The sequence below is a fragment of the Sebastes umbrosus genome, chromosome 22 (genome assembly GCF_015220745.1).
Source record: "Sebastes umbrosus isolate fSebUmb1 chromosome 22, fSebUmb1.pri, whole genome shotgun sequence".
NCBI classification, from domain to species: Eukaryota; Metazoa; Chordata; class Actinopteri; order Perciformes; family Sebastidae; genus Sebastes; species Sebastes umbrosus.
In genome coordinates, this window is record NC_051290.1 from 5477944 (window position 1) to 5503659 (window position 25716).

The 25716-nt window shown below is 41.2% G+C and overlaps 1 protein-coding gene across 14 annotated transcripts in view; it reads right to left on the minus strand.

The window, feature by feature from the left end:
- The window catches only part of nrxn2b (neurexin 2b), a 794249-nt gene that overhangs the window by 453202 nt on the left and 315331 nt on the right, over positions 1-25716 (minus strand). For all 14 annotated transcript variants that reach the window (XM_037758116.1, XM_037758114.1, XM_037758111.1 and 11 more), the window contains one exon: positions 15083-15384. In XM_037758116.1, the coding sequence (XP_037614044.1) occupies positions 15083-15384 (302 nt within the window). The remainder of the gene's footprint in view (positions 1-15082; positions 15385-25716) is intronic.

The window sequence follows — 25716 nt, forward strand, 5'->3', positions numbered from 1 at the left end:
AAACAGGGAGGATGAGCTAATGCTGCTAACATTGTAATTCACTACAGTAACACTTAGTAATTAGGTGGTAATTAGCAAGTATTTGAAATTTATTTGGAATTACTGCCAAATTACCCCAATATTTACCTCAAAAAATACTTTATTATAAATATAAATTATTAATTATATGCTAAAATAGCGAAGCGGCTGTGCGCTGCTCTTCATCGGAGGTGGAAAACTAATAGAAGACACTTCTGATCAGACACAAATCTCACCATTGTATGACTTATTGTCTACACAAATGTAACCTGGTAGCTAATGTCATGAATCAGGGTTTTTTTTGAAGACATTTCCAAGGAGTTATTTGCTAATTATTATCTATTTATCAGCAGACATGGAAATAATAATAATAATAATAATAATAATTATTATTATTATTATTATTATTATTATAATAATTATTATTATTATTATAATAATTATAATAAATTTATTTATATAGCACTTCTCAAAACAGATGTTACAAAGTGCTTCACAAGACAATAAAAGCAGATAAATAAAGTAAAACATATGGTAACTGCTACATATCAATAATAATAAAAGTGGCAAAATGGTAGGACAAGTTGATAAAACAAATATTTATATTTACATATATCTGTATAAATGTATACATGCGTCCACAAACAGATGTATACATTTATACCTTTATACTATCCCTATCCTAAAAAAAAACAAGAATTAAAGCATATCAATTAACTTTGCATTCTTTTCCTGGAAATGTATTAAATTAATTACCAGGTATTGGGACATAGCAGAATATAATTATTAAATAATGTTTATAATAAAGTAATTTTCGATAAATTTTGAGGTAAATATTGGGTTAATTTGGCAGTAATTCCAAATAAATTCCAAATAGGTTACTTGCTAATTATCACCTAATTACCATGACATTTGTGAACCTGTAAAATGAAGTGTTCCCTTCACTATCAGTGTTTCATAGCTGTGCATTCCACAGACAGGCCAAAACAGATCGACATGACTCTTTCAACTTGTGCCGAAGACCTGCAGGATGCCAGCCAACAGTTGGCAATAGATGAGAAATGTTGTTTTTGTTCAGTTGCTGATCTTTTACACACTTGTCAGAGCGGACGTTACTGAACTGTGGCCACCAGCGAATAAGCTGAATAAATATTTAATGACAAATGGATAGTGCAGCCGGAGCCAAGATCCCCAGTCCGGATAGATTTATCATTGTAACGTAGAAAGGGTCTAAGACCGATGAGCGTTTTCCTATCAATTTAAGGCCTTTAGAAATAAGCGAGGAAACTGATATTGTGGAATAGTATTATGGGGGTGGGAGGGGAGGAAATGGGTGCTATTTGTCATCAGGCGGAAATTCCACAGCCTGAATCAATGATTAGAGACACATTAAATTACCTGTGTAGGTATAAGCTCAATTTCCGTACGAGTGTGAGCATCCGCATCACACTGCATCTATGCGCCTCGCTGGGTGTTTGTGCATGTGTGGTGTATTAGGCTGCAACACAGACTACTCTGTGAGTGACCCTGTCACATGGAGGTGAACTGGGCTTCGATTCAAAATAGCTCTTTCAGGTACATTTGGTTTACGCGTTCGCTCCAATCATCCTCCATTCACTCTCGTCTGCCTCTCTCTAAATCTGGCTCCAAGTAATGGAAACTGGCAGACAGGCTTCAGGTGCAAATATAAATGTCACTGCAATTACTGCGGAGAGAAGTCTGCAAACAAACAGTGTGTGAGGGTGTGTGCTTCTGTATAGGTGTGTGTGTGTGTGCATGGAAATTGCAGTAGAATAGTATATTGCAATGCAGATGGTCATGATTCTCTCTCCTTCCTCACTTCTGTTTTCCATCTCTAACTGACTCCCTCCTTGTGCTTTGTTTCTCTTTAAATTCAATCAGGATGAGTTCAATGTCAACAAACTAGTACAACTGTTGGGGCTATTGCATGTTACAGTGAAGATTAATGATAATTCAAGCAACAAAATATGATTTTAGTTGATTGCATTCTACTTTGACTGTACAAAATCATCAATGTGACATTGAATTGAACCATTTTGTGGATGCACGTAGCTTAGCGTAGCTCAACGCTTGAACGCCTAAGGAATCCACTTCTCAGCATTTTGTATTTACTTATTTACACTGGGGTTGTATGGTATATATTGCATGTCTTTAATGCATATATCTGTACTAGGGCTGTCAAAGTTAATGCAATAATAACGCGTTAATGCAAATTTGTTTCAACGCCACTGATTTCTTTAACGCATTAACACAACTTGCGATTTTTAGGTTAGCGGGCTCAGTTTTAAAGCTAGAGTGAAGATACTGACGTCATATAAAACTAGAAAACATAAGGAATCCATTGGTACCAACCATGTCATACTAGCATGTCATAGGGGCGGCGTTATCAGCTGTAACCGGGAACAGTGCAGAGCGGTGGCGATTAGCTAGTGGGAACACAGGGACTCGCCGGACCGGCTATGTAAACAAAGCACAGAGAAACTCAGATTACAACACACGCAGAGGGAGGATGACTTCCTTCTCTGCTCAGGTAGATATGAGTCTTATATAATAGTTGTTTGATGCTAAATTAATGCTCTGAATTTTGAATTGAGCACCTTTAAAACAAGAGAAATGCACTAAATCTTGGCTCATCTCACTAAACTAGGCATTGCAATTAACTTTTATTCCTATTTCCTGAAAATAAATTTGGATTCAGCTGTGAGTACACTGCTATAGCAGCTGAACATGAATATGGATGTTTTAGAGAGGGCTTCTTAATTGTTTATAGTTTCTACGTACTTGTGAAGACGCTTGATGATAAAAATTGTTACGGCGAGGCTAAAGAGTACAACTTACAACACTTTCCCAATTTGGATGCAGCTCAGGATGCCTATGATCGTGGTGTAAACCCTCACACTGGTGCTATTTCACCACAGGTTGATACACGGTGCTATTAAAATACGCTCACTGCTATCTCCTTCTTCTCTTCCTGAGTCGCTCACCCTGCTGACTCGCCCTGTTCTCTCCCATAATCTCTTACCTGTTTCTGTCTCACTAGCGTTTTATTACCTGTTTGACTGTGCTAATGGCGCGGAGATTTGTTATCTGATTATAGGTCTCCCAGACAGAGGGATGAATAAACATGAAAGTGCTGGAGCAGGTAGCGGCAAATGAGGCTGATGAGTGACTGAGTGTGGGTATGCGGGCGGATATGCTAATGCGCTGGAAATGTGATGCAAATGAGCCTTGTTTTTTCCCCTCAAATGCACAGGACCGCTGCGTGTTGGTATCAAACTGGTGTTTTAGCGTGAGGTGTTTTGGGCAATGTACAGGCCACACGCTGAGCTGGAGGTGTTGACCTCTGATCAGCGTGGGGGAAAGAAAAAAAAAGCAGCACATCCACACAATGCCTGCGCCCCCACCTCCTCTCAGCCGGAGCACATTAGGATTACTTAAAATGTCATTGGCGGTAAACTGAGGAAGGATTACAGGGGTCTTAGCATGTCATTATGTACATCAAACAAATCCACTACCTCTGCCTGCTTTCAATAGCAATTCATATCGGAACCATGGAAGTGTGCCGATGGTAAGTGGTAGCAAAGCTGAGCACTCTAAACAGCGTTTTCAATTTGGCCACAAGAGGTTCAATCTGTCTTCATGCTGAGCTTATTGAAACGCCGACATGTGGATGGTAGGAGCTGGTGTATGTGTAACCTGTACGTCTATGGTTCCACAGTAAAACAGCTGGAGTAATCAGTCACTAAGTTCATTTGTTATTTTCACTCTTAAAGTGGCAGTAGGCAGAATATTTTTGGCGTCATGGGGCACAAATTCCACAATAACCTTTCAGCATATTGTAATTCAAGTGTTCTGACAGATAACTAGACTTCTGCACCTCCTCATGGCTCTGTTTTCAGGATCCCGTGACGGGAGACTTTGGCCAATCACAGGTCATTTCAGAGAGAGAGCGTTCCTATTGGCTGTTCTACAAATACAGATGGACGTGCCCGTCCCTGCTGCTATTACAGGATTGGCAACAACTGCCAACACTGCAAAGCAACCCCCCAAAAAAAGGACGACGGACTTATCAAAAAGTGTCTGACAATATCAGCGAAGCGTTTCAGAGATGGAGAGAAAATGTTGTTAATGGTTTAGCCTTCTGCTCATGGCTGCAGCTAGTGCCATGGTAACTACAGCAGTAGTAGAAGTGCATTTTCTCTCCATCACTCTAACAGTTCAGCGTTCTGTGTGAGTTCACCGTGGATGTATAAAGATAATGGAGCTCTGGCCACGTTTAGCAGAAGGCCAGACTATAGAGAGCTACGGCAATGAGTCCTTAAACCCGGAAATGAGTTAGCATTTTAGCACTTTCGGTTCCCTCGTCTGGAAGTCAATGGGTTTTTTGAATGTGTTTTTAGTTAGATGCATGAAATAAGGTCTGTGGTTAACACAAAGCGGATTTTAACGTTTTGTTCTACGACATAAAACACATCAATAAATACCCCTTTTGCAAATTTTGAAGCCTTTATGTGTCTTAAAAAAGGCGGTTGCTAACAAGTGGCTAAACGAGACCTTGAATTACAATATGCTGAAATGTTATTATGGAATTTGTGCCCAATAACACCATAAATAAAATGCCTACCCAAGCTTTAACACAATTACTACTGACAATTCATGAGAGCTTCTAAATGCTGCTACTCAGACACTTTTCAGACATTGTTTTTTATCAATAATATCATGGCGTTTAACTGGATGACTTGGAAAGGGTTAATGCAACTACTGGAGTACTGCAGCCAGGGACGATTCACTACCCAACAGCATAGCAGACACTGTTGCTAAGTGACAAGTTGCTAGCAAGAACGGACGAGAGAGACGGAGTGGAAACGAGAGGGAGAACGGGAGGAGGGATGGAAAGAGGAGCGGGATAGGAATTGATTGGTTCTCTCTTAGGAATGCTGGCTGCCTCTTAGAGGAATGCCGGATGAGAAGGGGAGGAAGAGGAGGGATGGAGGGATGGACGGATGGAGGAGGAGGAGGGAGGATAATTGCAGCTGATCATGCTTCACAGAAATGGATGACAAATGTGAGGAGATGGAAAAGAAGGACAGAGAGGTGTGGAGCGTCTGGTATTGATTGATTGACGTTCTCATTCTGTCGTCTCGTATGAAATGAATGTGATTGTTTCCTCAACATGCACCGCCACTTAAAATATGATCCTTAAATGTGTTGATGTCTTAGTAACAGAGATTACAACATATCAGTGACTGAACGAAGGGTTTAAAAGGCTACTGTACACTTGGAAATTGCTCATTTCCAAAAGGAATAATGCTTTTAGAAGATCACAAAGCACCTAGAAGATCTGGCAACACTAATAAACGACAGTGAGACTCCCTGATGAATTCTGCAGTGAGCTGCGACAGCGTTTCATTTTCAAATCACACTATAAGTCATTTCTTTATCAAAGGGTTCCCATCCCTTTGCCTGCTATACTCCATACACTATCTGTAGTTATACAGCGTGAGAACAGTGCAGTGTGTTGAATGTGAATACATACAGTTAGCTAGCAGCTATTTCTATTATGCATGGGGGACATGCATGAAGGCCGGGAGAAGTTCAGAATTTGATTATTGGTTTGATGTCTGTGCGTGAATAACTGTGTTTGCCTCATTGGATTGTATCTTATGTTCTCTGTGCTGCTTGTAGAGTTTGTGTGCGTTAAGTTTTATTATCAATTATTGACTATGAGGGTGTGCTTGAACCACATGCATGCCTGTTGATTCATAATGATCCACACTTTGAAAGTTACGGTAACACTTTGTGGCAATTATTATTTATAAATGGCAAATTGATAGTTAATTACATTTAATTAATAGTTATTTTACTGTTAACAAATATCAACAACACAGCATTAGTAATGCTATATTGTATGTTATTTTAACAGTTTATTGTTGCACACATAACATGTTATATACTATATATAGTATACATATGTGTTAATAATTATAAATAAAATTATATATATATATATAAAATTATATATATATATAAAATTGTATTTATAAAATTATTATTATTATTATTATATTATGAAATTATATTATTATTATTATTTTTTTAAATTATATATATATACATATATATAAATAATTGTATTTATATATATATATATATAATTTATAATTATTAACACATATTTAAACTATATATATATACATATATATATATATAATGTGTACAACAATAAATTGACAATAAATACTTCACTAATGTAATCAGAAAGTATTTTTTTTCAGCTACGATACAATATATAATTTATAAACTAATGATTTCATATTACACAAACTAATATTAATAATTAGTAAACTATATTTATCATCATTTAATTGTTTGATTGCAGTAAAATAACTATTAACTAAGTTGAATTAACTATCAATTTACATCAATTATTGAGACGTGTGCTACTTTTGCTTATTCAAAAAAAGCCCTACTGCTGTTGCCATGCAGATAAATTGACTTTACTGACCACATAAGTGGACATTTGATTAAACACAACACTTCCTGTTAGCAGGGGGATCACAGAAAAGCAAATAGGAAGGTTTTCCTTTAGAGGTCGAATCACTAGTGTTTGAAATCAATCCGGGCTACAGCAAAACAAACATTTATACATGCCTTTCTCTATAGATTCTTAAGGCTCTGTAGTCCATAAGTAAATAAAATAAATCTCAAACTGCAATATGTCAGTGGATTCTTATATGGTTCAAAGCGGTCACTACGTACAGTACGAGTAAGATATTATAATTCCCAACGTGACCTTTATTGAACTCGATCTTGATGCAGATCAAACCTCGCCTTCTGCTGAACTCTGGGACATGAGCTGAACCTCCAGGATGTACATTCAGCTCTAAAAGAGCATGAATGATGCATTCATTAATCCATTATCTGCATCCAAGGTCCAATTACAAGGAAAGGGGATGTGAATGTGAGGGGGACTTAAAGAACATCACAGAAAGAGAGAGACAAGAGAAGGACAGATGATACTGGTGGGAGTACAAAGGGAGGAGAGAGTGACATTGACACAGAGGGGAGAGATATTGAGTTCAGAGGTCTCTCTCTCTCTCTCTCTCTCTCTCTCTCTGGCCCAGTTCTGTAACACAATGGTTGTTGAATCACCTGGTTGTAAAGTCACATTGGGGAATTAAAAGAAAAGCTTGTGTTTCTTCTCTTCTTACTAGAGAACAAACTGCTGTCTCTCTTCCAGCGCTTCCTCCCACTGCTCTGATGTTCCTTTAGTCTCAGATAGCGGCACTACACTTCATTTCCCATTCTCTATTGTGCACACGATCACCCTCTCGCTCTCTCTTGTCCTCGCGAACAAACAAAAATACAGACATACAAGCGCACACTTCCTCTCCCCTGACAGCGTGTCTCATGTTTTCCTCTGACTGCCTGCGGTGTCCTGTGGGACGTAAGTGGCTGTCGGGCGTACCGACGGGCCGTTGTGGTGTGAGGCCGTTCTGATTGTTGCAGTGATCCTCTACATGCGGAGTTAGCCCTCTGAGAATACCTAATGTATAGATTACTGTACTCCTATCATTCCAGTAAATCCAAAGCTTGGTGTTCATCGTTTTTTACTGGCATTGCATTGCTATAATATCAACAAACAATGGATAAGAATCTAACAATTCACAGCATTATAGAGGTCGCACATATGCCATCAAAAAAGCTACACTACAGTCAACTACAGAGCAGCGGGGTGAAGTATTCTCATCATGCACACTGTAGCAGGTGATTCCTTCACACATGTTTTACTTAGGGGTGTCAAAGTTAACTTATCTTTAAGACATTAACACGACTTGCAAGTTTTAGGATGTAGCGGGCTCAGTTTTAAAGCTAGAGTGAAGATACTGGTATTTAATGAAACTAGAAAACCTAATGAATTCATTGGTACCAACCATGTTATACTAGCTTGTCGCAAAAGAGGCTGAATAACGCTCCAAACTCACGCTAATTGTTGGCGAGGAAAAACTGTCATGACCATTTTCAAAGGGGTCCCTTGACCTCTGACCTCTAGATATGTGAATGAAAATGGGTTCTTTGGGTACCCACGAGTCTCCCCTTTACAGACATGCCCACTTTATGATAATCACATGCAGTTTGGGGCAAGTCATAGTCAAGTCAGCACACTGACACACTGACAGCTGTTGTTGCCTGTTGGGCTGCAGTTTGCCATGTTATGATTTGAGCATATTGTTTTATGCTAAATGCAGTACCTGTGAGGGTTTCTGGACAATATCCGTCATTGTTTTGTGTTGTTAATTGATTTCCAAAAATAGATATATACATACATTTCCATAAAGCAGCATATTTGTCCACTCCCATGTTGATAAGAGTATTAAATACTTGACAAATCTCCCTTTAAGGTACATTTTGAACAGATAAAAATGTGTGATTAATTGCGATTAACTATGGACAATCATGAAATTAATCACGATTAAATAGTTTAATCGATTGGCAGCTGTAGTTTTTCACAGATTTTCACCTATTAATGGTGCACTGCTTCTGACACCTCCTAAACTAATTAGTTTTGTTGCCTACACCTAACCATGCTGCTACTGAAAACAGAAAATAATACTTAAAAAACAAGAAACTAAGTGTAAAATAGGCTTTTCATGGGACTCAAACCCCCGTCTCCTGGGCAAAAGTCCTGAATTTGACCCGCCCATACAGCTCAACCTACTCCTCATATGTACTTTGCCGCTCTTTATATTACTACTACTACTTACCAAGTGTAAATAGCTGAATAGCTACCGTGTGACTATTCTCACCCGGGTGCAAATAGAAAAATAAATCTGCTGACTGCTGTCACGTCTTTTATTCGATGCTCCCGACTCATTGCTGGCAATGATATCAGATTCTGAATCTAATGTTTAAAGGCAACGCATTAACCACCAAACATCCATCAGGAGCCCTGCAGACCATCAGCGTCTACCTGATCTGCACTTGATCTACTGCCGCCCTATAATACGTGCAATTACTCTCTAATACATGCAAACTGATTGATTGTCTTAGAGTTACTGTAATGGCAGTAATGGGCAGGGACATAATAACACAGGCGCCAGTGGTTTTAGTTTCTCTCTGAGGTCGTCTCAATGGATTCGTGGCTGTTTTCTTTTTTTTTTTCCAGTTGTCAAAGCTAAGAGTTATCCCTGTGAGGAATACAGCAGTGTGTGGATTAGTGTCTGCAGGGCTTCTGGAAAAAAAAATCACAGTGTGATTTGAAAAAGATCAGAAAATCAATACTCGCAGAGCATACAGTACAAGAGAGAATAAACATTTTTTATTTAAACTACGCGTTGTGCATGAAAGGCTGCTAGATTTATGCTGACTCGGGTGTCATTGCACACTTAATATCTGACCTATTTTCACGCTGTGTTCTATTCACGGTGCAGTGCAGGGATATATCTAACCTGAGACACCCTGACGTGAGGGTTTCCATCTTTGTCTTTGCCCTTCTTCTATCTGCAGTGTGTGTGCGTGGTCCCAGAGGAGGGAAAAGGGCGAGGATGGTCACCAGCGCTGAAGTCTACAAGATGTGCATGATGGTAGATCATCGTGTCAGGGAGAGCAGAGGGAGGGAGGAGGTGAGGGAGGGAGCTTATGCTAACTAATATGCACATGGCATGGGGTAGAACGGGCGGGGATGTGGGTGTGTGTGTTGTGGGGAGAGACTTGCACTGATGAGAGGTCAAGGCAAGTGTCCTTGCCTGCCTATCAACTGCACTCTACAGGGATTAGACAAACTCTTCCTCCCTTCCACACGCATGCAGTACCGCCGGACGCCACCAAGGGGAGCTCTGAATCTGTGATGATTCCTTAGACGTACCCACTCCTCCCCCCTTCTCTCCTCTCTCTTGGCGGAGAGTCCCTATCACCTCACCTAATTCTGTCTGCTTCATTTTATCCCGCACAAAGCTGACAAATTCATAGGTTTTGTTGAGGAAGACGGCGAATACACACACACGCACACGCATACAGATGGAGGGAGAGTAGAGAGGAGAGAGAGAGAGAGAGAGAGAGAGGCTTGTGAGAGCTCACAGGCTTTACTTATTTTGGTGCTTACTGATGCAGCAGCAGATATATGCATGATGTTGCAGGACCCATTAAGAACAACAGACATAGAGTGGATGAGACTTGGGAGACCACTGGGGCTGTACGATAACCTCAACTGGAATCCAACGCCTTGTCTTGTAGACTGCAGGCTATTCTGAATGCAAGATATCATGTTAGCTCCGATGGGAAGAGGAGTGGAAATCATAGTGAGAGAGAGTGTCTGTGTTGGTGCGCTGTTTACATTTGTAGTTAGAAATTAGATGACTTATTTAACAGTATGTTAAATGTGTGTTGATGGTTTGTCTATTGTCAATATGGGTGGCTACATATAATCTGAAGGAAGGACATTGTTGCATGCTTCAAGTATTTAGTTAAAAATAATAATGGACTTAATTAATTCAAACTTTTCCTTATCTTTGGAGTGATGTGAATATATTTGGAAACTATGTTGTATACAGGGTTTTGGCAAAATAAATGTAAATGTAATGTAAATTCAACTCCGGACATGTTTTGAAGGTGTAGTCTGTAGCATAGTTGTACTGAACCGCATCACATTGTGAGGTGTTCCCATTGTTTTATCCACCCTCTGTAAGCTCTCAACAAATCATACTTGCATAACATGCACAGTATATGTCCTGTCAACTGCCAAATCCATCTCTCAGTTATATAAATTTAACATACACAGAATAATGGTATTGTTCTTCAGTTTAATATGTGTTTACTGTAGTCATAAAGCACATTATTGGGAAATGTGCAACCATGTGCAACAGCATGGTTTTACCTTAATGATCAAAATAATGTGTTAAAATATGTAATGCATTTCTCAACTAGTCACACTAACGTTTTTGTTCCTTTATTTCTATCAATTAATCAATATATAAAACCAGAAAAAGACCAAAAGTCATTTATTTGATAGACTAATTATTAAGTTATGTAAAAGAAAGAAAGACAACAAGTGTGAATTCACAATAGCTGTGACAACGTATGCGCGAGTTTGGCCATGGTATGCAAATCTGTCATGTGGCTTTTTTGTTATAGGCCACTCCCACGCCCCCTTTTTGCCTATTTGCATAAACACAAACACGCACCTTCACACCCACACGCTTGACCTTCATGCTAAATTTCAGCCTCCTCCTGGCAACCAAAGGGTGAGGGTATTTTTGTGGCCTGTCCGACTGAGCTGCTGGTTGCAGCTATAAAAAGATCCTCATCCATATCAAGGTTTTCCTGCAGTATTCCCGTAGCACCTGTGTAACTATGTAAATGCACGGTGTGTTCTACGAGACCTCGGAGCCTGCGAGTGCTCATTGATCAGCTGGGTATCAGCCCCGGCAGTAAACACAGGGTCATAGGTGGTCAATGTCATCGATACCTCTGTCCTTGTGTCTCTCAGTGGAGACGGTCCGGTGTAAATCTAGAGAGCTCTTTAACACTTAGGCCGCTTGTTATGTCAATTACAATGATCCACTGGGGATTCCAGCTGTTATGTGGGTTAATGGAGATCGCCCAGACGGCGCGGTGTGGGCGGTGAGCTCAGGGTCAAGGCGTGGACTGGGTTCAAACGTTTCATATCTTGTCAAATCAGAATTTCCGTAGCAATATCAAGAATAAAGTGAGATTGCTTTAATATTGCTAGATGTGCCTGCTAGTTTCAAGTAAACAACATGTGTTTTCATGTAAATAATTGGTTTGTCAATTAATTCAAATATTAAATTGCAATTAAGCGCATGACTGTCCATAGTTAATCGGGATTAATAGCAAATTAATCACACATTTTGTATTTCAAAATGTACTTTAAAGGGAGATTTGTCAAGTATGTAATACGCTTATTAACATGGGAGTGGGAAAATATGCTGCTTTATGCAAACGTATGTATATATTTATTATTGTAAATCAATTAACACAAAACAATGACAGATATTGTCCAGAAACCCTCACAGGTACTGCATTTAGCATAAAACAATATGCTCAAATCATAACATGGCAAACTGCAGCCCAACAGGCAACAACAGCTGTCAGTGTGTCAGTGTGCTGACTTGACTATGACTTGCCCCAAAACTGCATGTGATTATCATAAAGCGGGCATGTCTGTAAAGGGGAGACTCGTGGGTACCCATAGAACCCATTTACATTCACATATCTGGAGGTCAGAGGTCAAGGGACCCCTTAGAAAATGGACATGCTGGTTTTTCTTCGCCAAAATTTAGCCTAACTTTGGAGCGTTATTTAACCTCCTTCATGGTACCGATGGATTCATTAGTTTTTTCTAGTTTCATATGATACCAGTATCTTCACTCTAGCTTTAACAATTAATCACGTTATATTGCATTAACTTTGACAGCCCTAGTGTTCATATGGAAATTTAGAATCAAGTGAATTAACTTTGGATGAAGGATTAGATGACTTACTTCTCCTTACTTGATCTTAAATGCAAATTGTAGTTAACTACTGTGTTCAAAACAATGTTTAATAGTATTGTGCATGTACCGTTTAGTAACAAGTAGTACTGGTATTGCTCCAAAATGATTCAAATTTAGATATCTATCTGATTTTTCCAGCAGTATTTTATTGTAAATGCCGGTACAGACAGACAGGCGGCACATCGATGGGTAGACGTACAGGCAGATAATAGTGTCTGTGTTTAGTACGCATGCATGTGCATGTGTTTCGTACTCGCCTAATGGCCATTATGGTGCAGTTGCCGGTAGGTGGGTTGGCTCATGCTGTAAATTTTTAAAAAGCGTGCAGGCTTCCCAAACTCATTAAGCTATAGTCTCACTCTGCTGATCACACATGTCTCCACAGCAGAACATATTTCATCCCCACCATGTGTGTGTGTGTGTGTGTGTGTGTCAGTGAGTGCGTGACCGTTTGCCCTTATCCTGCAACTACAGCTCCGCAACTCATGGACTCTTTCCATGTCTAAGTTACCTCGCTGAAATATATAATATTATTATTGCAATATGACAGAAATTGCAGAGTCTGGTTGGCATGGAAATATGTCCCTATAATTTACCAGCACTTAGTTCACAGAGAGAATCACTTTGCTCTCAGGTTGTCCTTCTTCAGTGTCTAAAGGAACAACAGCTTGGCACACACAAAGAAGCTGATGTACCATCTTTGTGTTAATGCATTCACATCAGGCTTTTTTTTTGCATTCGTGGGCCGCTTACAATGCCCATTATTAGGTCTGACAAGCCATTCATTCCAATTACAATTATCCCCCCCCCAAAAAAATGTGAAGAAGTAAGCACGGCGAATGTAAGTGAAATTGATTGTATCTCACTGCTGGTAACTGCAACTGCCAATTGATGACCTGGCGCGTCCAGGAGAGTGGACTGCATGTACTTATACGTAGTACGTTGCTGTGCATGTGTGTGTGTGTGTTTGTGTGTATGAAAGAACAAAGTAGATGGGACAAGCACAGGGACAGGCCGACTCACGCGCACACGTCCGGGTTGCTGGGGCTCTTTGGTTTTCCATTAGCTCTGATTAAAGGTTTGTAAAGATGTGTTGGGTAATTTGTTCAGAAAGGGTTTAAGTGCATTGTCACCTTTGATAAATTAGGGTGCATTCCTTTTGTGTAGCCGGGTACATTATGTGCATACATACCGAGCAGAGCACTTTCTGCACTTGCTCGTTAATAACAGCACAAAACAATGCCCTCGATAACACCTTAAACGTGCATAGTTGTCTTTGATTGCATTATGATGTATATTAACTAGTGTTGTCACGATACCAAGACTCTGACTGCCTAAATATCTTGATACCGATACTGAAACGACATCAGGAAAAGTAACTGACATAACAAAGAACTTTTTTTTTATTAATTAAAAATGTTTAAATGTAAAAATGTATGAATTAAAAACAATTGAATGGTATGCATTAATCTGATATCCCTACACTTAAGTTTATGTGATTTCTGTGATAGCATTTATTTTTGATAATGCAAACATATTTACATTTCATCTGTATTCTTATTTCTATTTTAAATATATATGTTTTTATTCTAAAATGGAACAACTGTAGTTTCCCTCTGGGATCAATAAAGTATTTTTGATTCTGATATCACTTATTAAACAGCGTTTAAGTTTTTGTAAAATAGCGCCTCCGCTGGTGCATTAGTAACAGTTAAGGTGGAGAGTGGTACTGCAGCATGCAAGAAGAAGAGATGCTTCCAAAACAAAAACCCACAAAATGATAATAAATTCAGATGAAGTTCTGTAAGAAGCTTATGAGAGAAAAGTTGCTAAAATCAAGAAGACACCACAGTAACTGTAGAAAGCGCTGCGTTGTGTCAAAGAGGTGTGAAGAGAGAAAAGAGTCACTCACACAGAGACAGAGACACACGGTACAATAATACTTCAACATGTGGTCTTTGGTGGATTATGTGTTTGCCGAATTACAAGAGATGCTTGGATAGATTCAGAAAAGATGGTTAATCTAATGGTATCGGTACATTTGATCAGTAATTAGAGCCGCGTTGTTATTTCCTTGTTTTTTTGAAGGGAGTTCTGCTGATAGAGACACCAGCTCAGAGCGGGACTCTGCAGCCAGAGAGAGATTGTAGTATCGGTATACCGTGCAACATTAATATTAACAATAATCTTACTTAGATTGGGATTATAGTTTCATTTTCATTTGGACTGTGTTGTATTTTTCACATTTTGCATTTGAGCGACCTTTAAATATGAAGGTGAGATGGATCTTTGGTTATTTTAGAAAAAACAGCAGCAGCCTTCTGTTCAATGTCAACCTAGAGAAAAAGAAACTTCTGTTAGGGTGGGTAGCAGCAGAGGAGAGAAGGAAGGTGAGACAAACACTCCCTGTGTGCTCAGAGAGAAAAGACGTAAAAGACGGAGAGTCAAATAAAGCGGCAGAGATAGGGCGAGTGGCAGACAGAGGCACCACTCCGACTGCGGTGGCCCTGGATTACACGGGCCGTGTTTACCTGGCGCAGGTTGCGGGTGACGCGCACGTCATGCCAGGCGTTGTCGTTGAACTTGCCGTTGACGGGCTCCACCAGGGCCTCGAACGCCCCCGAGCCCAGGTTGATGACCAGCCAGACGGCGCCGCTCTTCAGGGACAGGTTCACGTAGTCCGCCGACTTGCCGGTGTGCAGCATGAGGCCGTTGCGCTGCAGCGTGCGGAAGGAGAGCGTGATCTCGTCGGTGCTGCTCTGGATGGGCGTCAGCGACAGGTCGTAGCAGAAGAACTCGTTGCCCTTGAAGGTGGCTACTGACTCTTCCTTACCTGGAGAAAAAAGAAGAGAAGAAACAGAAAGGTGAGTTAATGAATGCAGAATTACACCAATAGTATGTCCTAAAAATGCGTGGAGGGGATCATGGAAACTTTACAGTGCAAAAATAACATTTGTTTTAGTTAACAAATCAATTAACAGCACAAAGTATCCCGAAACATAGAACACCTTCAGTGTAGGGTGGTGTATCTGCCGTGGAATAACAGAGCGGTATGAGAGAAAACAGCAGAGAAACTCTAACAGGAGAATCCCAAACAGAGAGGGAAGAAGAAAAAGGTGTTGACAACTTTGCTAATGCCTGTCAGTCCGTCTGCAGCACACGGCCTCGTTCCACTGCGGGGAGCTTCGTTCACACGCTACCAGTCAAAACAGCCAGTTTGTACAATGGACACATGTCAAACAGAAGCCTAACAGCCTAACAGGAGGACGCGGTGTGCATCTGTCAGGAGCTGAACGAACACCTGCAGCTGTCACAACAGAAAGTACCGCCGCAACAAAACGCACAACAGTGACACCTCAATCACCCGAGTCAAAGTGTGGACGCTGGAGCCAGTGAGCATGAGAATGGCTTTTATCTGGCTCTCCGTATTAGATTTACATACTGTCTACTTTTATTTATCCGTTCTACTGGTGTATGCTTCATTTTTTGGAACATATCCTGTCCTTAACCCCTGGGTCGCATGACTTTTGCTACTCAATGTCCTGCAGGATCAATAGAGTTGTATACAGATCGGTAATACGTCATCCAGAGTAGGCCTGCGTGACCACGCCCTCTTTTGGGGGAAAACAATCCCGTGTCTCTCGTAGACGGTAACAGAGTAAACAGAAGAAGGTGCAACATGTCTCCAAACTTCTACTTTAAACAAACCGGTAATAGTAATAACGCTAAGACGAAGAGTTGCTGTGTAGTTAGTTGCACCAACAATAAATCCAAAAACGCTGATCTCTGATTTGTTCCTCTGCTGTGTCCTAAAAAAGATGTAATAGAGGGGTTTTATGGCTCCAAGCTATAGACCAGACCAGCATGGCTTTATGGCTCCAAGCTATAGACCAGACCAGCATGGCTTTATGGCTCCAAGCTATAGACCAGACCAGCATGGCTTTATGGCTCCAAGCTATAGACCAGACCAGCATGGCGTCATTGCCGAGGCTGCGCTCCCTTTTGGGGGAAAGAAACTCGCCGTCACCGGAGAGAAAATGATGAAAAGCTGTTGTGTAGCGGGTTAACCGAGCCTTTCACACTGAGATATGAGGCACATACGTCACTTGAATAGTCACTGTCAGTGTGCTAAATGGCTAAATGATGCTGGTGACAGCATTGGTTATCTACAGACAACACTTAGCCTAACAGGACTAATCAAATATGTAGAGATGTCTGGATAAGTAATATCTGGCCACTGTGTTGGACGGGGGAAGACTGAAGGGACATGGCGGCGATCAATCTTAATTTATTAATGTATAGCGAACGCTCAGGTTCAGACAAGGTCGTGTGCATAACGTGTATAAAATGAACGTTTATATTACAAGAGGTGAATGCATATGAATTTATCAAAATTACAATCCAAACATACGTGAAATTGCATTGAAGTCTATGGGATCTTAGGTTTTCTTTCCCCCTAAAAAAGGGGGCGTGGTCTGGACTTTTTGCGAAGTACCCGTATGTATCTTAAATATATATAATAGCAAAACAAGTACAAAAGCATAAAATGCATGGTACAAATCAGCAGCTTCTTGGGAACAAAAAGATCTTTGGTAAATGCACAGATGCACACAACAGCACCAATAACGTCAAGACCTCTCAACTCTCAAATGACTCTTCCCCACTCAGCGTTTATACAAATCAACTGGTTTCGCAGCATGAACTGCGATCTGAAGTGACACCCCGCTTCCTGTGTTCATTTGCCCCTCCTCACCTCCGTCTCCCTGGTGGGGCCAGATTGAAGAATCATCCTCAGGTAATGAGGTTTAGGGCTGAAGCAGGGAAGAGAATAGGTGGGGGGGGGCAAACTAAAACCGCCAAGATGCCCCCCCCGCCCGTACGGGTGCATCATCAAATCTAGTTTATCCTGAAGTTCCATTACAGTGAGATCGCACCGAGAGCTCGGTGCATTTCCCCTGGGGAGCGAGGCTGGGGCCGGCCGGAGGAGGTGGTCCGTCGGCAGACAGATTGAAAGCCAAATTTCATGAGCGAGCGAGTTCGCCACGGGAGCAATCTCAGGTGAGAGGAGAGGAGAGGGGATGGATAATAGTGTGTCCATGTCAGAGCTGTGCACTTTGTACTGAGATATGACCATGGACAGTCCAACGTGTGGTCGCCTACAGGAGGCGAGGTTGATTAGTATTTCATTAAGTTAAGGAATACAATCAGAACAGTGGGATCTGCATTTGCATTTATCACAGTCCCTGTAACATCCAGCATCATAGTGCTACTTTGAGAGGGCACATACAGTGAGAGGGGACACCTCTTTGCAAATTAAATACAGTATTGACTTAGTTAAACTTTGCATGTAGTAAACTATTAATTAAAAACATTACAATGTTTTTGAGAATGGATAAAGTACACAACATACAAATACAAACAAACAAACAATACTGTATATTTTCTTACACCCCTAATGGAAGTCATGTGAAAAGGAAAAAAATCAAAGCTACAGGAGGAGGCAGACATAATGCTGTGTTAAAGGTACAGTGTGAAGGATTTGGCAGCATCTAGTGGTGCGGTTGCAGATTGCAACCAGCTGAAAAGCCCTTCGCTCACTCCTCCATTTGTAAGACTGCGGTAGCGTGAGCCACCGAGTGCAAACGAGGGCTGGCGATACCACGGTTTTGCACTCTGCACCACACGTTAATGCAGGTTCACAAGTGTGTCGGAGAACTACGGTGGCCTTCAGGTAACGTAAACATGTGAAAGTCTCTCTAGAGCCAGTGTTTGGTTTGTCTGTTCTGGGCTACTGTAGAAACATGGCGGAGCAACGGACTCCGTGAAGAGGACCCGCTCCCTATGTAGATATGAAGGACTCAGCTAACATAACTATTATTAGTTTCAGGTGATTATACACTAATGAAAACATAGTTCTGAATATTATATCATGCTAATTGATCCCCCGAAATGTCACACACTGTTCCTTTAAGTGCCACACTAACTGCTGTGCTTCTGGGACGTTAAAGGAGATGATGGAGCTCACTTTGAGACAAACAGACAGTTAGTATTTTGTCTTTATGAAACCTTTATTTAACAAGGTAATTCCCATTGATATGACAAAATCTGTTTTCTAAGGGAGCCCTGGCCAAGATAGCAACAATGCAGTGTTTCAAACGACCAACATAATATGGAAAAAAAAAACATGAAGTGAGGGACGAACGGCATCCAGACAGAGACAGCAACTTAAAAGAGCTTTTTGACTGAAATCGAAATTCAGAGAAAACCTCAACTGAAGTGTGAATTGTCATCGGAAAAAAAAAGGCATCAAAGGAGGAATAGAAAGAGATGAAGGGGAAAAATGACACGAACGGAAGAGAAAAAAAAAAGTAAATCCCCCCAGGAGCAGCCTCCTGGCGGCGCCTGCGTTGCTGATGTAGGAAGAACAAAAGCGGAGCAAATGGACCACGGCGACCATTTTCAATTATGTATTAAGTTGGACCCCCTCCCAAAGTACGGGCTGTTTAACGGTAAGCAACAAACAGCTTGTGATTGCTTCTGCGAGCTCAGCGAGATGGAGCCGCATGCAATGGAGAAACACGAGCTGTGAATGTGAAAAAGAAAAACTTTCTTTTGTTTATGTCTGCTAAATGAATAGAAGGCTGAGAGGAGGAGATAAAGATGGAGAGGATCAGGGGCAGGAAAGGACGAAGGGGGGGGACGGTTTCCACTGTTGTACCTGTCAGTCTGGCCACAACAACAACAACAATATCCTTTGATCAATTATTGTAAAATGAGTTGTGTGATTCCATATTACGAGTTCCCTGTATCTCCTGTATGCTCCAGGAAGTCGCTGTTCCTCCTCCGCACTACTCTCTCCCAGTTTCCCCAGGAGAGAGAAGAGGATCACTTCAGCCCCGGCTTTCAAGACACGTAAACTAATACAAGGAATGACTACTCTGAGAACACTTCAGCTCCATTGGATATGTGCTCATCGCTATACATCCGTTTCTCCTCTTACATCTGCCGCACATCTCTATCTCATCCCCTCGCTCCCGTGGTAGCACTTTTGTGATTACAAGCACACACACACACACACACACACACACACACTCGGAGGAGCGGTATACGCTTTTCACTCAGATCAAATCTCTTTCCATAAAGCCCAAGAGCCGACGCCGTAGCCAGAGGTAAGACAAGACACACAAGCACGCAGCAGAGACTTAAGTGCTGTCAAGGTCTCAATTAACCTCGCAGAAGGCCCTGACTACATTACAGAAATGACTCAATTGAAATTTAGCCACCCGTAATAGCATATTTAATATTAATTAAATGGTGAGTTCCTCTGGTGTTTCGTTTCATCGGTGGACGGACCTTTAGTGCTGGGTGTTTTTAGGGGTCAAACATTATACTCCCCGTGTCTAGACAAAGCAATCTAACCAACAATCGTTTCATGACTAAGCAGCCGTAATGAAGTGTTTATCGTCTGCCCACATGTATCCGTCAGCGAGCCTTTCATGACGCTCGCACTTCAGGCTGCCTCTCCTTCACAAGTTCAGTGGCTTCAGAAATGTACCGATGCAAATGCAGAATACAAAGAGGTAAACACAGACTGAAGGATAGCAATAGTACTGCTGGAGCTTCTGCTGAGTGGGATAGACGAGGGTTTAAGCATCCATACGGTGGTACTGTACAGGGGTGTAATCAATGTAATCAATGGTCAACGACCCAATATCATCGATGTGAAAACATCAATACGATACGCCTTTATTTTGAAATTTCTCATGGCACGTCTGTGTCACCATTTCTGTCCATGTGCACCTACAGAGCCTGGTAATAAAATGTCAAATCATATTATAGTTTCCTTTTGTAAGTTGATATAAATGCAACTAATTTAGGGCTGTCAGTCAATTAAAATATTGAGTCTTGATTAATCGCATGATTGTCCATAGGTAATCATGATTAATCACAAATTAATCACATTTGTATCTGTTCAAAATGTACCTTAAAGGGAGATTTGTAAAGTATTTAATACTGGTATCAACATGTGAGTGGGCAAACATGCTGCTTTATGGAAATGTTTTCTAGTTCCATATGATAGCATCAAAACTGAGCCCACTACAACCTCCGAAAGATCGATTAGGTTAATGTGTTAAAGGAGTTAGTGGCAAATTTGCATTACTATCGCGTTAACTTTAACAGCCCCAAACTGATTGTGTTAAATGGGTATATGATATCGTCTCACATCGATCCCAGGACCCTGAATTGTCAAAATTGTATAGTGGCAGATCAACATAATTGTGATGAAACTTGTGATTTGCACCCCGTAGTACGGTAAGCACAGCTCTTTCTGAAATATCTTAACAATAAACCCCGCACCCTCACCGGCTCTTGAAGTGCTGATACCTAGCTGATTTCTCTGGAAGACAAAATAACGTTTCAACCCAGGAATCAGTACAATATCACACCACCTTGTTTCACTCCTAAGTCTGATGTGACATGCCTCCATACTCGTGTCAGATCAGACGTCTGAAATTCTAAATAGGCTCCTTCATACCTGTCCGATCTCCTTAAACGTCAGCTGTGCTCTAAGAATGCAGTCCGTCCCCAGACTTAACAAAGAGTCAGCAGGCCTTTCCCCCATCATCCCCCATTCCTCTGGAATAACCTCCCTGCTGATATCAGACAGTCTGATTCCGTGGAGGCCTTTAAATCCAAACGTTATACTCTGATTACCTCAGGCCTTATACCTGTTTCCAAGTCTATGGCATAAGGTGCCTCATACTATTATCCATGTGATGGGAATCTATTAAGCTTAGTATTTATAGAGTTTGTCTTGCCGACAAGAATATTGTAAACTTTCTGAAAACATCTTTCTAACCTTCTGTTTGTCTGCGTCCCACAAGCACACAAGCTTCCAAGCTATGTGCTTCTCTCTCTCTCCCTCTATTCCCTCCTCCCTGTCCTCTCCTTTCACTCAGGCTTCTCTGCGTCAGACCATCAGCCACGCTGGGACTTTTCTCCCCTGACTGTCGGTGCCTCGTTCCAGATGTTTGGATCTGAATCTCCATCCCTCCGGGAGATTCAGCCTCTTCTCTCGTGTCTTTGGCGACACGTGAAGTTTCTTTTTTACCCTTCTGCCTTTATCCGCTACACAAAATAGATTCAATAACCTCAACTGCCACTGCCACCTCTGTCACAATCATACTCTCAGCACTAGCTAAGCACTTTGCTGCAGTCGTTGTGCCAAGCTTGCACTCTGCAACTCCTGGCCTTCATTGTTCTGAAATGAGTGGAATCAATGGCATTGACTTGGACCCACACACACACACATATTGTACCTATATAGTCCCACTATAGTTTAAATTGAGAGCCACAAGCAAAGTATGAATATCAGGATGTGTAAATAAGTACGCTATCTGGCTTCCCTGCGACGGCAACGCCATGAATTATGATCTACTGATATTAATAACAAGTGTCCCCACTCTGGAAAAAACACAGCATCATAAATGGTGATATAATGCCATGAGAACACAAATGCAATCTGTGTTTGTCAATGCAGCCCCGAAAGTGCCATTTTAGGCTGTTCTTTTGTTGGATATTACAGTAATAAAAGTGTAGTGCAGCATGTGTTATTAAATTGGATCCAGCCCAGACTGAGCGAGAGAGAGAGAGAGAGCAGGTTTAATAAGATGAGCTGCATGAATAGCTCCATCCAAACTTGTGTGGCGCATTAGTCAACGCATAATGAACCTTAACATACTGCTTTTGGGCCGATTGGATTACATATTGGGAGTAATTAGGTAGTTTTGGGAGAATTAGAAAAGCCGGAATGGAATAAGACAAGTGTGTGTGAAAACATCCAACATCTAGATGACCACATGCTGGCAAATCCACTCGTCACATCACATTACCTCGCTGTTCTTACACGCGCGCACGTACGTACATACACACGCACATGTGCATATGCAGTCACCCTCTATTAGCTACCGACGAGTGCCATCCGCCCCGCAGAGAGAGTATCAGACAGCTTTAGAGAGACGATTCAGCAGCGAGATGAGAGAGCGGTTGGAAATGTATGGGGCATATAAAAAGCTTTGATGCTGCTTTTTGGATCAAACAGGCCTGCTGGGTCCACAGACGCCGGATACTGTCCTGTGCTAGCTCAGAGGCATATGCAAAATGCCTGAGAACTGTTGTTTGCTTATTAAATGCCTGGCCAGTGGTAAAGAACTTGTACATGCACAGACGCTTGCAAAAAAATAAAACTACGCACCGCATAAGTAAATAAACAGACACTTAGGAATATACCAACTCAACTCCTAAGCATTGATAAAGAGCTCTGGCACACATACTGTACAACACATCCCTCTTATATCCACTGCTGCTTTGCATGCCGCAAACTAAAGGATAGAAATGAAGAGAACTAAAAAACAGCCAATTAGACTGTTGTCAGGCTATTAAATAGGCGCATAGCCCCATAGATGTGGGTCAATAGGGGCCTTCTACTCCCTCTAGTAGGTTTTATCATCTATTCACATGGTAGATCACCGAAAAAAAGTATAAAAGAGCACAACAGTGACCTCTAGCAACTAGACTAGTGTTTTGTTTTGCCTAAACCTAAAGAAGTTGTAGTTTTATTGCCTAAACTAAAGTTTGTTTTGCCTAAACCTAAATAAGTTGTAGGTTTGTTGCTTAAACCTAACTATCTATGTTTTGCCTAAACCTAAATAAGCTGTAATTTTATTGCCTAACCCTAAATAAGTCGTAGTTTTATTGCCTAAACTAACGTTTTTTTTTGCCTAAACCTAAATAAGTTGTAGATGTATTGCCTAACCCTAAATGAGTTGTGGTTTTATTGCCTGAACATAACTTTTTTTTTGCCTAAACCTTAAGAAGTTGTAGTTTTATTGCCTAAACCTAACTATTTTATGTTTGTCTAAACCTAACTGTTTTTTTTTTGCCTAAATCTGAAGTTGTAGTTTTGTTGCTTAAACCTAAAGAAACCTTTCTGTTTGTGCTCAAAACGTTTAATTCGGTTTCGCAACATCTAAGAACGTATTGCTTTTAAGTTTCACTTTTACGGCATAGTAGGTGTAGTAGGCCCCTATTGACCCAGATCTATGGTGTGTATAGTGACTGATAACACCTATTTAATACCCTGATAACAGCTGAATCCGGTGCAAAACAAAAAAGAAAGAAAGAAAGAGGACAATGACCAAGGAGAATCAAAAAAGAAGAGAGGACGAGGCAATGCAGATTCATGAAAAGTAGGGCGAGTGTCAGAGGGTGGGGTGCTGAGAAACTGCTGAGGTGGGACGGTTGATCGATTGTTCAGATCTCCGTGCCCCCTCCCAGCTTTGTGTTTCACTCCTCATGGATTTTACCTTCGTCGTCTCCCTCACACATAAATCTGAACTGTCAGCCTCGCTCAACAAAAACATACGTGGTATTCTAAGCTCGGACAAAAGACAATGATTTACTCCCTTGGCGACGAACAGTCTTTCAAAAGCTGCTGTGTACTGGGCTGGGTCATCCTAAAGATAGCAACGGACTGTATGTCACCAGAAAGGTATGTATGCTTAATATACTACCATACAAAATGTAGATCCCATAGATGGATACAACTTTCTTTATCTGCTACTCCTATCTCTATTTCACCCCCCCATGTTCAGCCCTGACCTGGCCGGCGACACTGATCGAGTTACCTGCATTGGTAATCTGTGGATACATTTATGGATCTCTGCCTGCAGTCTCTTGGAGAACCATTGGCACAAGGCTGAAATAGAGGAGCATTGTTCCCACCACCAATCCCCTGGACTGTCTTTTCTCTGCACAGCTGATGATTACTGTACGTATCGATCCGTGCGCTGATTGCACCGCTGTAATGAAGGAGCTATAATTCGCTGTCTGCCCAGCTCATTTGCTGGAGGCTAACATTCTTTGTTGCACTGACCATTCCCCCCCAACTTAAGAGGTGCTTGTTGAGTCATAGTGAATGTGCTATCACACCATCTGCAGTGCATCTTTTTGTTCTAAGGGATGCTGCCAGACGAGCAGGAGTGTCAATATCAGCCGTCCGCAGTGAGGTAATGTATGAGAACATTCACGTTGTCTCCGTTGCTTTCTTTTCTTTAACATCTTGAGCCTTACAGAGTCTGGGTGAGCCAGGTTCTGGAACGGTAGAGCCTCACATTTCCTGGACATTACACAGGTGTAAAGAGCTACAGGATTCAGAGAGAGTATTTTTTATCATAAGAGGTGGAGATTCATTTAGGTAGTGCGGTGGGAACTCTTCTAGAAAAGTTAGAGGGAACATTTAACTATAAAGTAAGGAATCTCAAGGACCGTTCATTTAATCAACGTCACACCTGCTGGGTGTATTGCTGGGGACCCAAGGACGTGCAGTGTCAAAGTTGGACATTGACATAAGCCCCCGATCTCACTGCAAGCAGCAATACCAGGAGACTAACGGGAGCCACGCAACCGGCGGGCTCCAAACGGGCTCCAAACGGGCACGCAAAACCAGAAAATATTCAAATTTAAGAACCTGGAATCAGAAATGTTGGATTATATTTCTTTAAAAAAATTACACAAACCTAATAATCGATAATGAAAATAGTTGGTGATTAATTTAATACTTGACAACTAATTGATTAAACGTTGCAGCTCTAGACTAATATGCCAATTTGGATATTACTTCCTCTAGGTGCATTTCATCGATGTAATCAACTGGTTTGTTTTTCATGGGCCTATTTAATGATTTGGGTCCCCGAGGGCAAACGTTGTCTAGCTTTACTTTTCTCTCTTATTCACTGGTGTTTCTGACCGTGTGTAGCTGCGATTTGGGTGTGTGACGCAACTATGTCATGGCAGGTGTATTGCTCAGGACGTGCAGTGTGCAGAGTGACGCACTAGTACGTCCAAATTTAGCTCAATATTAGCCATCTGAAACAAATTACATAAAAAAATAAAATAAAATTAGATGTATTGCCTTAAAATAGCGCATTGATTATATTAGCTACTTTCACATTGTTTCATCTTTTAGATTTTGCACTGTAGAATTTACCGGTGAAATCTGCATCTGCCATTCTGATCACCCACTTGACTATATTGGTAGAATGTATGTCTACACGGTGTCCAGAGACTATTCTAATCCATGACTAAGTGCCCAGGTGGAAGACAT